We start from the raw sequence: 16,018 nt of genomic DNA on the forward strand, positions 1-16,018 counted from the left end.
CCGAAATTCAGAACAATATTCTGAAAATCCCACAAACTGGAGGTGTTTCCAATGAGAAAACACATGGATATTAATGAACATTTCATTCTGATTGCTTTTAATGTAATTTAACAAATTTGATTGAGAGTCGATCAGGAGGAAAACAACAGAAAGAGCAGAAACTGCCCCAAAATTCAGAACAATTTTCTAAAAATCCCACAAATTGGAGGTGTTTCCAATGTGAAAACACATCGATATTAATAAAAAATTTCATTCTGATTGGTTTTAATACAATTTAACAAATTTAATTGAGAGTGGAACAGAAGGCAGACAACAAAAAGAGTGGAAAGTGCCCCAAAATTCAGATCAGATTTCTGAAAATCCCACAAATTGGAGGTGTTTCCAATGAGAAAACACATCGATATTAGTAAAAATCTCATTCTAATTGTTTTTAATCCAATTTAATAAATTTGATTGAGAGTTAAACAGGAGGAAGAGAACAGAAAGAGAGGAAACTGCCCCAAAATTCAGAACAATTTTCTGAAAATCCCACAAATTGGAGGTGTTTCCAACATGGAAATTGATGGTTTTGTGAAAATTTGAAGGCAAAAGAAATTCATTTCAAAAGAAAATGAATTCCCAGCCTCAGTAATCTGAAATCTATTCACTGCTGGGTTAAACACTGACCAAAAAAGGTCAGAAATTTGAGTGTAATTTGAAAGGAATTGGTCAATTCCTGTTCCTACCTGTAGGCTGTGGTGTTGGCGGGGGTCTGTTGGGGGAGGATGAAACCGCCGCGGACGTGGAGGTTGATGTGCTCCAAAGGAGAGGGCAGATTTCGGAATTCTCCCCTGAATCCGACATATTCTCCCTATTTTGGGGGGGGAAAAATTAGAAATGATGTCATAAATTCCATAAATTTGATGAAATATTCAGAGATTTGGCACCGCCCGTTGTTTGAATGCAGAAATGCGCCGCGTTTTCAAAACGAGATCAGGAATTTGGATGAAAGAATCATGAAGTTATGAACTGACACCTAAAGCTGACACGTTCATCCTATTTATGGAGAAAAATGCACAAATTCTATACATTATTTTATAAATTATGTGAATTTTAGGAAATATTAAGAAAGTCAGCGCTTTGCCCATCTTTAAAATTGGGAAATACTCTGTATTTTCAGAACTGTAGATGCAACAACTATATATGTTTCAATTGTTGGTATTTTCATCCTATTTATGGGGGGAAAAAGAAACAAATTATACAAATTATTTTGTGGATTATATGAATTTTTGTGAAATATGTTGGCATTGCCTGTCCTTAAGTGCCGAAATGGCTCTGTATTTTCAAAACTAGACCTGAAATTCTCATAAAAACGGGGAAAATTCTGAATTTTCCCCTAAAATTCACATTGTTTATGGGGGAGGAGATTATGTATTATTTTACAGATCACATGAATTTTATAAAATATCAAGAAAGTTGGGGCTGCCCCTTTTCTATACGTGGAAATGACTCCGTGTTTTGCAGATGAGGCCTGAAATTCTCAAAAAAAAAAAAAAAAAGGGATTAAATTGTGAATTCTCACTCAAAACCAATGCGCTCACCTCATTTCTGGGGAAGAAAAACTATCAGTGATTTAACAAATCATGCAAATTTGTTGAAATATTAATGATGTTCTCACTGCCCACATGCTGCATTCAGAAACAGCTGCGTGCTTTCGCGACAACACCCGAAATTTTCACAAATCTGCAAAATCTGTCATTTGAAGGGCTGCATTCACACTGAGCTCTTCTCTGAAGACATCAGGGAAACACAGATTCAATCTAGGAGGGATTTTTAATTACTTACTGTGTGATAATCATACCAGCGGGCATTCGGGAGGTACGCATTCACCGACACAGCGCCCTGCAATTAAACATTTTGGCTTTAATGAAGGCCAAAATTGTAATTCTCCTGAAGTAACACCCAACCTTATCCTCAACATTAATTTCTAACATTTCCTTTTTTTTTTTTTCCCCTTCCCTCCTCAGATTTTCCCAATATTCTGTGCTTTTACCTGATCCAGCACGGGGCTGATGAGCAGTGCTGGACCCCAGAGAAATTGCTTATATATTTCCCACGTCGTCCTGTCTTCCACAAACCTGCAATTCCAAAATATAAAGAGGGTTTTGAGGGATGATATTAACCATTCTTGCAAAACATTTCCTCACTGAAGCTTTATTCTCCTTAAAAAAAACGCTTTTCCTCTTCCCTTAATAAGGGGAATAATGACGAACTGTTGCTTCGAAAGAGTTTAATTGATATTCAGTTTTAAATGGCATTTGTCGTGGCTATTCAAATCAAATTAATTTTATTTATTATATTATATGTTTTATTATCAAATCAAATCAAATTTTTATTTAATTTCAATGAAATTCTAGTTCTAAGTTCTCTCTTTTTTTTTAATCCCTTAAATTAGTGACTGAAAATGAATCTCATTTGCTTTCAAATGGATGCTTGTCAGGAATAGAGCAAGATTCCAACGTAAGATCTGCTGAATTTAGGCATCTTTCAATCACAAAAATGGTAGATTTAAAATCCCATATTAGAATTTATTTCACATTTTTGGACAAATTCTGAAATCTCTAAAAATATAGACACACATCTATTTTTTTCTTTGCTATTTTTCTATTTTTTTTTCTATTTTTTCTACCTCTGTATTTTCTTCTATGTCTTCTATTTTTATCCTATATTTTCTCCTCTATATTTCTTCTATTTTTTTCTCCTATTTTTCTTTTCCTTTTTCTTCTATTTTTCTTCTATTTTGTTTTCCTATCTTTTCATCTGGTATTTTTCCTCTATTTTTCCTTCTACTTTTCCTTCCATTTTTGCTTCTATTTTTCCTCCATTTTTTCTACTTCTTTTTTCCTTCTATTTTATCTTCATTTTTTCCTTGGTTTCTCTGTTTTCTCCTACCTTTTCTTTTTTTTTTCCTGTTTTTTCTATTTTTTTTTCTTTTTTTTTTTTTAATGCAGAATTACTTTGCCCCATTTAGATTATTATTTCCCCCAAAATCCCATGAGTTTTTTTTTTTTTCTCAAAATTCCATCTTTTTGGCTTCTCTCTTTATAATTTTTGAATGATTTGAATCCCAAATTTATATTTGAATCCCAAATCTACATTTTAATCCCAAATTTATACTGCAATCTCGAATTTATATTTGAATCCCAAATTCATATTTGAAACCTGAATCTATATTTCAATCCCAACTCACCTTTGAATCCCAACTTTATACTACAATCCCGAAGTCGTATTTGAATCTCAAATCTATACTGCAATCCCAAACTCATCTTTGAATTCCAAATTTATATTGCAATCCCAAACTCATCTTTGAATTCCAAATTTACACTGCAATCCCAAATTTGTATTTGAATCCCAAATTCATATTTGAAGCCCGAATCGATATTTCAATCCCAAACTCACCTTTGAATCCCAGATTTATACTGCAATCCCAAATTCATATTTGAATCCCAAATCTATACTGCAATCCCAAACTCACCTTTGAATCCCAAATTTATACTGCAATCCCAAATCTATGTTTGAATCCCAAACTCACCTTTGAAACCCAAATTTACACTGCAATTCTAAACTCATCGTTGAATTCCAAATTTACACTGCAATCCCAAATTTATATTTGAATTCCAAATTCATATTTGAAGCCCGAATCTATGTTTGAATCCCAACTCACCGTTGAATCCCAACTTTATACTGCAACCCCAAATCTATATTTCAATCTCAAACTCACCTTTGAATTCCAAATTTATACTGCAATCCCAAACTCACCTTTGAATTCCAAATTTATACTGCAATCCCAAATTTATATTTGAATCCCAAATTCATATTTGAATCCCAGATCTATATTTCATTTCCAAACTCACCTTTGAATCCCAAATTTATACTGTGATCTCAAATTTATATTTGAATCCCAAATCTATATTTCAATCCCAAACTCATCTTTGAATTCCAAATTTATTCTGCAATCCCAAATTCGTATTTGAATCCCAAATTCATATTTGAATCCCAAATCTATACTGCAATCCCAAACACATCTTTGAGTTCCAAATTTACACTGCAATCCCAAATTCATATTTGAATCCCAAATCCATACTGCAATCCCAAATTCATCTTGGAATTCCAAATTTACACTGCAATCCCAAATTCGTATTTAAATCCCAAATTTATACTGCGATCCCACACTCATCATTGAATTCCAAATTTATACTGCAACCCCAAATTTATATTTGAATCCCAAATCTATATTTCAATCCCAAACTCATCTTTGAATTCCAAATTTATACTGTAATCCCAAATTTGTATTTGAATCCCAAATTCATATTTGAAGCCCGAATCAGTATTTCAATCCCAAACTCACCTTTGAACCCCAGATTTATACTGTGATCCCAAATTCATATTTGAATCCCAAATTCATATTTGAATCCCAAATTCATATTTGAATCCCAAATTTACACTGCAATCCCAAACTCATCATTGAATCCCAAATCTATACTGCGATCCCAAACTCATCTTTGAATTCCAAATTTACACTGCAATCCCAAACTCATCATTGAATTCCAAATTTATACTGCAATCCCAAATTCATATTTGAATCCCAAATCCATATTTGAAGCCCAAATTTATATTTCAATCCCAAACTCACCGTTGAATCCCAGATTTATATCGTGATCCCAAATTCGTATTTGAATCCCAAACTCGTCTTTGAATCCCAAATCTATACTGCAATCCCAAACTCATCTTTGAATTCCAAATCTATATTTCAATCCCAAACTCACCTTTGAATCCCAGATTTATATTGCAATCCCAAATTCGTATTTGAATCCCAAATTCACCTTCGAATCCCAAATTTGCACTCGAACCCCAAACCCCCAGATTCAAATCCCCAGTTTGCTGCTTTTTTTTTAGGAGGGCCTGGGGCCACACAGTGGATTTTGGGGAGGAAGGTGGGGTTTTGGAGGGGAGGAGCCCAGACTCACTCGTGGAGCAGCGGACGCACGACGGTGCTGCCATGGGCAGAGGCATCAAACATCAGAGTGTAGAGGTAGGGCAGCAGCGTGTAGCGGATGTTCAGCACATCCCTGGAAATATCCTCAAACGTGGAGTTCCACGCCACGGGGTCTTGCCTCTGAGAAGGGAAAAAATCTGGTTATTTCCTTTGGGGGGGAAAAAAAAAGTTAAAAATCTGTTTATTTTCCACATTTTTGGTTGTTTTTGTTTTTTTTTTTCCCCCATCGTTCTGAAAGTGGTTTAATTTGGTGGTGGTCGTGGTCAAATTTGCCTCAAAATGCAGGGGGAAAAAAGGAATTTAAACTTATACACGACTCAAAAATTGATATAATTTGGTGGTGGTTGATTTGCCCCGAAATGAAGAAAAAAAGTATTGAAGTAGTTCAGTAGTGATAATTGTCAAATTTTCCTTAAAATGAAAAAAAAAAAAAAACCAAAAAACGTTTTTTATCTTATACACCACTCAAAATTTTGGTATAATTTGGTGGTGATCGCAGTCAAATTTGCCTCAAAATGAAGAAAAAATCATTTTTCATCTCATATGACAGTCGAAGTTATATAAATGTTATGAAAGTGAAATAGCTTACGAATATTGAATAGTTTATGATGAATAGATAGTTCATTATGAATGTTGAAATAATTTAGTAGTGATAATTGTCAAATTTTCTTTAAAATGAAGAAAAAAAAGCGTTTTTCATCTTATACACCACTCAAAATTTTGGTATAATTTGGTGGTGGTCGCAGTCAAATTTGCCTCGAAATGAAGAAAAAATCATTTTTCATCTCATACGACAAACAAACTTATATAAATGTTATGAAATTGAAATAGTTTATGAATATTGAGTAGTTTATGATGAATAGATAGTTCATTATGAATGTTGAAATAATTTAGTAGTGATAATTGTCAAATTTTCTTTAAAATGAAGAAAAAAAGCGTTTTTTATCTTACACACCACTCAAAATTTTGGTATAATTTGGTGGTGGTCGCAGTCAGACTTGCCTCGAAATGAAGAAAAAATCATTTTCTTTTGTCTCATATCACAATAAATTTATGTAACTGTTATGAAATTGAAATAGGTTTATGAATATTGAATAGTTTATGATGAATAAATCGTTTATTGTGAATGTTGAAATAGTTTAGTACTCATAATTGTCAAATTTTCCTTAAAATGAAAAAAAAAAAAAACCCAAAAAATGTTTTTTATCTTATACACCACTCAAAATTTTGGTATAATTTGGTGGTGATCGCAGTCAAATTTGCCTCAAAATGAAGAAAAAATCTTTTTTCATCTCACACGACAAACAAAATTATATAAATGCTATGAAATGTTAAGAAAATTGGCACTGTTTGTCTTTTTGGTGTGGAAGTTCTCATAAACGGTGTTCAATGTCTAAATTTGCCACTAAAGCCAACATATTCATCCTCTTTATGAGGGAAAAACGCATAAATTTTACGAATGATTGCATAAATTTTATGAAACATTAAGAAAGTTGGCGCTGCCCATCTTAAAAATGCAGAAATAGTGCCGTATTTTCAAAGCAAGATCTGAAATATTAATAAAACAGTGAATACATCTCTGAACTGTGGCCCAAAGCCATTGTGTTCACCTTATTTATGGGGAAAAACAAACAAACAAACAAACCAAACCAAAACCCCACGAATTTAACACGTGATTTTGTAACTTGCACAAATGTAATGAAATATTAAGAAAGCTGGCGCCGCCTGTATTCTAAGTTTGGAAAACAGCTTCGTATTTTCAAAACAACAGTTGAAATTCTCATTACAAAAATGAGACGTTCCTGAATTTCTGCCCAATTGGAGTTTTGTAGGCGGACCTAAAAACTGGGATTTTACAGGGAAGGGTGGGGGAATGGATTTGTGGGGAGGTGGGCGATTTGGGGGCACAGTCACCTTGGCGCCTTTCCCGTTGTGGTTCCTTGAAAATGGGTAGAAAGCTCCAAGCTGCATCCAGCGGGCACACAGTTCATATTCTGAATCTGAGAAGAACCCACAGATGTCTGCTCCGGTCTGAAAATCCCAAAGAATGATTTAATGAGAATTCCAAAATCCCAACGAAGCTGCACCGTGCGCTTCCATTTGTGAAAAGGTGATAAAATGGGATGGGGGAGGAAGGAATGGATGATGAGGGACTTACGTAGGACACTCCAAAGAGGCTGAACTCCATCATACCTGCAAGGATAACAGAATTCAGGGGTTTCAGCTGTGAAATATTTGGTATTTTCAACCGTGCAATAGAATTTGGTATTTTTCAGCTGTGAAAAATAATTTGGTACTTTAATTTGTGAACCACAGTTAGGCATTTTCAGCCACAAAATACAATTTAGTATTTTCAGCTGTGAAATAAAGTTCGGTATTTTCAACCATAAGGTACAATTCGGTATTTTCAACTGTGAAATATATACTTCAGTATTTTCAACCATGAAGAAATATTTGGTATTTTCAACTGTGCAATAGAATTCGGCATTTTCAGCTGTGAAAAATAATTTGGTACTTTCATTCGTGAGCCACAGTTTGGTATTTTCAGCCACAAAATACAATTTAGTATTTTCAGCTGTGAAATATAGTTCAGTATTTTCAACCATGAAGAAATATTTGGTATTTTCAGCTGTGCAATAGAATTTGGCATTTTCAGCTGTGAAAAATAATTTGGTACTTTAATTTGTGAACCACAGTTTGGTATTTTCAGCCACAAAATACAATTTAGTATTTTCAGCTGTGAAATATAGTTCAGTATTTTCAACCATAAGGTACAATTCGGTATTTTCAACTGTGAAATATAGTTCAGTATTTTCAACCATGAAGAAATATTTGGTATTTTCAGCTGTGCAATAGAATTTGGCATTTTCAGCTGTGAAAAATAATTTGGTACTTTAATTCGTGAGCCACAGTTTGGTATTTTCAGCCACAAAATATAATTTAGTATTTTCAGCTGTGAAATATAGTTCAGTATTTTCAACCATGAAGATATATTTGGCATTTTCAGCTGTGAAAAATAATTTGGTACTTTAATTTGTGAGCCACAGTTTGGTATTTTCAGGCATGAAATATAATTTAGTATTTTCAACTGTGAAATATAGTTCAGTATTTTCAACCATGAAGAAATATTTGGTATTTTCAACCGTGCAATAGAATTTGGCATTTTCAGCTGTGAAAAATAATTTGGTACTTAATTCGTGAGCCACAGTTTGGTATTTTCAGCCATGAAATATAATTTAGTATTTTCAGCTGTGAAATATAGTTCAGTATTTTCAACCATAAGGTACAATTCAGTATTTTCAGCTGTGAAATATAGTTCAGTATTTTCAACCATGAAGAAATATTTGGCATTTTCATCTGTGAAAAATAATTTGGTACTTAATTCGTGAGCCACAGTTTGGTATTTTCAGCCACAAAATACAATTTAGTATTTTCAGCTGTGAAATATAGTTCAGTATTTTCAACCATGAAGAAATATTTGGTATTTTCAGCTGTGAAAAATAATTTGGTACTTAATTCGTGAGCCACAGTTTGGTATTTTCAGCCACAAAATACAATTTAGTATTTTCAGCTGTGAAATATAGTTTGGTATTTTCAACCATGAAGAAATATTTGGTATTTTCAGCTGTGCAATAGAATTTGGCATTTTCAGCTGTGAAAAATAATTTGGTACTTTAATTTGTGAGCCACAGTTTGGTATTTTCAGGCATGAAATATAATTTAGTATTTTCAACTGTGAAATATAGTTCAGTATTTTCAACCATGAAGAAATATTTGGTATTTTCAACCGTGCAATAGAATTTGGCATTTTCAGCTGTGAAAAATAATTTGGTACTTAATTCGTGAGCCACAGTTTGGTATTTTCAGCCATGAAATATAATTTAGTATTTTCAGCTGTGAAATAAAGTTCGGTATTTTCAACCATAAGGTACAATTCGGTATTTTCAACTGTGAAATATACTTCAGTATTTTCAACCATGAAGAAATATTTGGTATTTTCAACTGTGCAATGGAATTTGGCATTTTCAGCTGTGAAAAATAATTTGGTACTTAATTCGTGAGCCACAGTTTGGTATTTTCAGCCACGAAACATAATTTAGTATTTTCAGCTGTGAAATATAGTTCAGTATTTTCAACCATGAAGTACAGTTTGGTATTGTCAACTGTCCAATAGAATTTGGCATTGTCAACTGTGCAATAGAATTCGGCATTTTCAGCTGTGAAAAATAATTTGGTACTTTAATTTGTGAGCCACAGTTTGGTATTTTCAGCCACGAAATATAATTTAGTATTTTCAGCTGTGAAATATAGTTCAGTATTTTCAACCATAAGGTACAATTCAGTATTTTCAGCTGTGAAATATAGTTCAGTATTTTCAACCATGAAGAAATATTTGGTATTTTCAGCTGTGCAATAGAATTTGGCATTTTCAGCTGTGAAAAATAATTTGGTACTTTAATTTGTGAGCCACAGTTTGGTATTTTCAGCCACGAAATATAATTTAGTATTTTCAGCTGTGAAATATAGTTCAGTATTTTCAACCATGAAGAAATATTTGGTATTTTCAACTGTCCAATAGAATTTGGCATTGGCAACTGTGCAATAGAATTCGGCATTTTCAGCTGTGAAAAATAATTTGGTACTTTAATTTGTGAGCCACAGTTTGGTATTTTCAGCCACGAAATATAATTTAGTATTTTCAGACGTGAAATATAGTTCAGTATTTTCAACCATGAAGAAATATTTGGCATTTTCAGCTGTGAAAAATAATTTGGTACTTTAATTTGTGAATCACAGTTAGGTATTTTCAGCCACGAAATATAATTTAGTATTTTCAGCTGTGAAATATAGTTCAGTATTTTCAACCATAAGGTACAATTCGGTATTTTCAGCTGTGAAATATAGTTCAGTATTTTCAACCATGAAGAAATATTTGGTATTTTCAGCTGTGCAATAGAATTTGGCATTTTCAGCTGTGAAAAATTATTTGGTACTTTAATTTGTGAGCCACATTTTGGTATTTTCAGCCACAAAATACAATTTAGTATTTTCAGCTGTGAAATATAGTTCAGTATTTTCAACCATGAAGTACTGTTTGGTATTTTCAACTGTGCAATAGAATTTGGCATTTTCAGCTGTGAAAAATAATTTGGTACTTAATTCGTGAGCCACAGTTTGGTATTTTCAGCCATGAAATATAATTTAGTATTTTCAGCTGTGAAATATAGTTCAGTTTTTTTCAACCTTAAGGTACAATTCGGTATTTTCAACTGTGAAATATAGTTCAGTATTTTCAACCATGAAGAAATATTTGGCATTTTCAACTGTCCAATAGAATTTGGCATTTTCAGCTGTGAAAAATAATTTGGTACTTTAATTTGTGAGCCACAGTTTGGTATTTTCAGCCACAAAATATCATTTAGTATTCTCAGCCGTGAAATATAGTTCAGTATTTTCAACCATGAAGTACTGTTTGGTATTTTCAACTGTTAAATATAATTCTCTATTTTCAACCATGAGGTACAGTTTGGTATTTTCAACTGTTATGTGTAATTCAGTATTTTCAGCTACAAAACATAACTTGGTATTTTCAGCTGCGAATTAGGTGGGATGAAGATTTTGAGGGTAATGTGGCCAACAGGGTTCAACCCGACACGGTGAAAATGGAGAAGAACTTCTTAATGATGTGAAATAATGGTGGAAACGAAGAATTTGAGACAAGGTGGTCAACAGTGTTCAACCCAACTCAGTGAAAATGACGAAAGGATTTCTTAACGACAACAACAAGGAAAGAGATCAAGAAGGATTTGGCCACCATTCTTCAAACAATGGGATTCTATATGTGAAAACGGTGTGATTTGGGGGAAGGAAACGTGGGTTAATGGCATTCTATTGACTCACCAATGATAGATTTTGCCAACTGGTCCCATGCAGCCGTGTTGTCCCCCAGCCAATGTCCTGCCCACTGCCCACTGGTGGGGTAGGTTGAGCGCGTGATGACGATGCCCCGCTCCTTCGTGATGCTCCGCAGTGCACTGGGGGGGGGGCAAGAAGTGACCCTCAGTGCTCATTTAAAAGGGATTTTGGGGAGAAAAAGATGGAAAAAAAGAAAAAAAAGAGTGACTTACTCCAAGGTGGGTTTGGTCTGGGCCCACCCATAGAGGTTGTGGACATCGTAGTGGCGCAGCTCGGTGCCGTCCGCCAGGATCTGGACTCCTTCCATGCAGATGGTTTTGTAGGCCAGGCCCTCCTCTCTCCACCCCAATTCTGTGGGAAATGGGGTGAAAAGAAGCACATTTTAATAATAACTTGGGAAAATGACTTTTCGTTGGCATTGTCTTCATTGGGGTTTGCTTCCTTTCATGCAGCATGTGGTGGTCGCTTGTTTTATAATAAAGTTTTTTGGAGTTTTTGAAATGTAGAAGAGGCAGAAATCGCCCATGTTCCCCCATAAAATTGGGTTTCTGGAATCTGGGAAAGGCAGAATTTGCTGACATTCCTTCCTGCAAGTGAAATTTGGGAGAGGCAGAAATTGCCAATATTCCGTTCTGAAATTGCATTTCTGAAGTCTAAGAAAGTCAGGAAGTGCTGATATTCTTTCTAAAATCTAGGAAATTTAGGAAATTAAGGAAATTGCTGCTCATCTTTTTCAGAATGGGAATTCTGAAGCTTAGAAAGGCAGAAATCGCTGCTATTCCTCTAAAAATTGGATCTCTGAAACTGAGGGAAGGCAGAAATTGTTGATACTCATTTCTGAAATAGGGGAAATTCAGAGATTAATGACTTTCCTTTATAACTTTATATGTAGATACATTTAGGGTTAGGCTTTATATTCTTATACATTTATAATCTGCATTTCTGCATAGGAAAGGCAGAAATCACTTCTGAAATCGGTTTTCTGAAGTTTGGGAGAGGCAGAAATCAACAATATTCCTTTTTCAAGGGGCTCTGAGGTCGAAATCGAAGGCAGGAATTAAACATGCTAAAAATTTTCCAAAAATTGGGAGTTTTTTTTTTTTTCTCTTTTTTTTTTTTTCTTGTTAGGGGACTTGTTCTGAGTTTGGGGATTTAAGGCAATTCTGTCTCATAGGAAATGCACCAATAAACGTAAAAGTGAATGATGGGGTTAATTAAAACCCTTGATTTAATTTAAAAAGGGGTTCATTGGTCCATTTCCTTATTAAATTAGCCACTAATTGAGCAGACTTACGGGGCATGTATGGGGGATTATTGAGCTCTTGATTTCTGCAGCCCCAAACGGCCCCATGAACGAAGCTGGAGGGTTCATTCATGTCCTGAAAAAAGTACAAAAGACACACAAACAAACAAACAAACACAAAATTAAGCGAATTTCACTCCAATTTGGCACATTTGGGCTTTTTTCCCCCAGATATGAAATCCTTCCCCAATGGGTTCATCAACAAAATCTGAAAGTCACAATTTTTCATCAACAGATACTGAAAATCACATTTTTTTTCCACCAGCAGTGACTGAAAATTGCAATTTTTCATCAACAGATACCAAAAATCACATTTTTTTTCACTCGCAGATGCTGAAAATCACTTTTTTTCACAAGCAGATGCTGAAAATTATTTAATTACTTTTCTTGACTTTTCGTTACATGTTCTCACCTTTTCAGTTTTAATTTTTGTTATTTCATTTTAAAAATTCTTCTCATTCCTTTTTTCTTATTTTTTTCCTTTTTTTCCTCATTTTGCCTTTTTTCAGCCTTTTTGTTCTTTCTCCTTCCCTTCTATTTTTTAAAATCATTTTTCCTTCCTTCCTCATTTCTAAATCTATTCTCCTTTCTTTCTCATTTTTAATTACTCTTCATTCCTTTTTTATTTTTGAAATCATTTTTTCTTCATCATTTCCTTAATTGCTTCTCGTTCCTTTTTGCTTTTAAAATTACCTTTCCTTCCTTTCTCATTTCTAAATGATTTTTCATTTCTCTGTCACTCTTACAATTAGCTTTCTTTCCTTTTTCATTTTAAAGTCATCTTACGTCATTTTTTAAATTATTTTTTTGATTTTTTCCATCGTTTTCATTACTTTTTTAAGAATCTTTTTTCACTGCCTCCGTTATTTCTATTTCTCTGTTGTCACACCCCATCCAATCCTCTGTGTTAATGCCATCAACTGCTACAAACTCACATAAACCATCCCCACTCACCGACTTAATTAATCATAAATAAACGATGCCCCGAACGCACCTGGAATCTACAACGATCTACGCTAAAAAGGCACCCCAAAAAAAGGTAGAAAAGGGCAAAACTGGCACTCACGATCCAAATGCCGTCGTATTTGAGGCTGAGGGAGGCGTTGTGGGGGTTCTCATAGAGCTCCTGCAGTTCTGTGCTCCACCACTCCAGCGTGGAGTTGCGGAAGAAGTCGGGGAATGCAGCGTATGCACGGAAGAGCTGGGGAGGGGGAGAGGAGAATGGAGGGGAGGGGGAGAAGGGGATGCACTCAGTGGGTTCCAGCTGACTTAAAAACATCTGTGAAACTACAGAAACGTGAAATTTTGTATAAAAAGTTGGGATGAAAATTCGCACAGAGATTCGGGCAAAAATCTGCGCTGAAATTCATACGAAAATCTGTAAGGAAATTCATTAAAAAAAAACACAAAAACACACACACAAAAAAAAAACAAAAAAACCCAGAAATTTGGACAAAAATCCATACAGGAATTCATACAAAAACCCATACGGAAATTTGGACAAAAATCTGTGCAGAAATTCATATGAAAATCCAAACAGAAATTTGGACACAAAGCCATACGGAAACTCAGACAAAAATCCATAGAGAAATTCGTACAAAAATCCATACAGAAATCCGTACAAAAATATGTCCAGGAATTCATACAAAAATCCAAACAGAAATTCAGACAAAAATCCATACAGAAATTCAGAAAAAATCTGTACAAAAATTCATACGAAAAAACAAAAAATGCACAGAAATTTGGACAAAAATCCGTGCAGAAATTTGGACAAAAATCTGTAGAGAAATTCTACAAAAATCCATACAGAAATTTGGACAAAAATCCATACAGGAATTCATATAAAAATCCAAATAGAAATTCAGAAAGGAAATCTGTTCAAAAATTCATACAAAAAACAAACAAACAAAAAAAACCTCAGAAATTTGGACAAAAATCCATACAGAAATTCATACAAAAATCCATAGAGAAATCCATACAAAAACCCATACAGAAATTTGGACAAAAATCCATACATAAATTCATACAAAAATCCAAACAGAAATTCAGACAAAAATCTGTATGGAAATTCATATAAAAATCCAAACAGAAAATTGGACAAAAATCTGTACAGAAATTCAGATAAAAAAATCTGTATGGAAATTCATACAAAAATCCAAACAGAAATTCGTATAAAAATCTGTGCAGAAATCTGTATAAAAACTCGTGCAGAAATCTGTACAAAAATTTATACAGAAAATTCACACAGAAATTCACATTAAAAAAATGTATAAAAATTCCATGATGTGTCATCAAAGATGTCTTTAAATTGTGTTTGAATTGCATAAAAAACGAATTGCAATGCGAAAGATCTGAGTAAAATTTCAATAAAATTGGATAAAAGTTAAATGCCATTGATTTGTATAAGAAAGGCATTAAATAGTACGAAATTTGCATTAATATGGATTAACATTTGCATTAAAGTGAAGCAGAACTGGATAAAAACTGTGTGATTAAAAAAAAAAAATTGTATTAAAACGCATTTAAATTGCATTAAAATAATATAAACTAAAATAATATATATATTGGAGAGGAATAAAGTTTGTATTAAGAGGTACTAAAATTGCATAGAAATTGTTTTAATAATGGCGTAAAAATTTGTTCAGACTTTGCATAAAAATTACACTGAAATTGCACCAAAACTGCATTATACTGTATAAAATTGCAGTAAAATAGATGGTATAAAATCTGTATTCGTGTGTAACAAGATTTGGATTAAAATGCATTAGAATTGCCTAAAGGTTGTTTAAAAATGACATAAAAAAAATTGCGTAGACGTTGGTTAAAAAATCCCACCCAAATTGCATCAAAAATATGTTAAAAGTTGCATTAAAATTTGAAAAAAACTGCATTAAAATTGTAGGGAAAAAAAAAAAGGCAGATTTTGCCTCTCACACCCTCAATATTTTTTGCTGTTTTTTGCACTTTCTGCCCCCCAAAAAACCTGAGCTTCTGCATTCTGCTTCTAATTGCACCGCTGCTCACCTCTACTCCCGTGTCCCAGTCAACGGAATCATTGACCACTATGTTGGGAAAATCTGGCCAGACCTAAAAAGAGGAAAAATGTGTTGAGATCATAATTTTATTTCTATTTACATGAACGATGTTCTTATTACACGACGCAAGAAATTAAGATTTGCTGCTAAATTTCGGTGGCGAAAAAGGAAAATGAATGTTCCTCAGTTGGAAGCTCTCGGTATTGGATGTTAAGGGGGGGAGGGGGTGTAGGGTGGGTTTAACCTAAAACTTGAGTCTGGAATTGGAATTTTGGGGTTAAATTCCCCGATTTGGTCATGATGGTGATACCTTCCCAAGGATGATGTCCTCGGAGTTGGGCCACTTGATGAAGACATCCTTCTCCCTTCCCCTCGTGAAAGCCAGATAATCGGTTTCATTTGCTGATATGGCCGGGTCCTGGGGAGGGCAGTGTGTGGGGAGAGGTTGGGAAAAAAAAAAAATCAAGTCATTTTTTGGGGCTCAAAAGACAGAAATGTGAATTATGGTGGGGTTGGAAACAACGCTCACCAGAATGGGGATGTATCTCATTCCTTCTGCACGGATTTTATTGATGAGCTCCGGCAGACCGGAAAAGCGTGGGTTCAGCTTGAAGTCCAACTGGCGTTCCAGGTAATCAATGTCCGTGTATTGCACGTCCTGATTAAACAAAAACAACCCCCCAAAAAGGATTTTTTGGGGTCGTTTCCTCCATGGTGTCAAAAGGAGGT

General features: G+C 34.1%; 1 protein-coding gene across 1 annotated transcript in view; it reads right to left on the bottom strand.

Annotated features, from left to right (window-relative positions):
* LOC116235911 (maltase-glucoamylase-like) overlaps positions 1-16,018 on the bottom strand; it is a 116,801-nt gene that overhangs the window by 10,111 nt on the left and 90,672 nt on the right. Inside the window, exons 32-44 of the mRNA XM_090129526.1 lie at positions 15,819-15,947; positions 15,600-15,707; positions 15,279-15,341; positions 13,321-13,455; positions 12,246-12,330; positions 11,164-11,302; positions 10,937-11,070; positions 7,194-7,228; positions 6,950-7,066; positions 5,007-5,155; positions 2,033-2,117; positions 1,825-1,881; positions 726-850 (exon numbers count right to left, since the gene is read on the bottom strand). Of these exons, the coding sequence (XP_089985652.1) occupies positions 726-850; positions 1,825-1,881; positions 2,033-2,117; positions 5,007-5,155; positions 6,950-7,066; positions 7,194-7,228; positions 10,937-11,070; positions 11,164-11,302; positions 12,246-12,330; positions 13,321-13,455; positions 15,279-15,341; positions 15,600-15,707; positions 15,819-15,947 (1,361 nt within the window). The remainder of the gene's footprint in view (positions 1-725; positions 851-1,824; positions 1,882-2,032; positions 2,118-5,006; positions 5,156-6,949; positions 7,067-7,193; positions 7,229-10,936; positions 11,071-11,163; positions 11,303-12,245; positions 12,331-13,320; positions 13,456-15,278; positions 15,342-15,599; positions 15,708-15,818; positions 15,948-16,018) is intronic.

The sequence above is a fragment of the Phasianus colchicus genome, chromosome 36, assembly GCF_987193195.1.
Source record: "Phasianus colchicus chromosome 36, bPhaCol1.hap1.1, whole genome shotgun sequence".
NCBI classification, from domain to species: Eukaryota; Metazoa; Chordata; class Aves; order Galliformes; family Phasianidae; genus Phasianus; species Phasianus colchicus.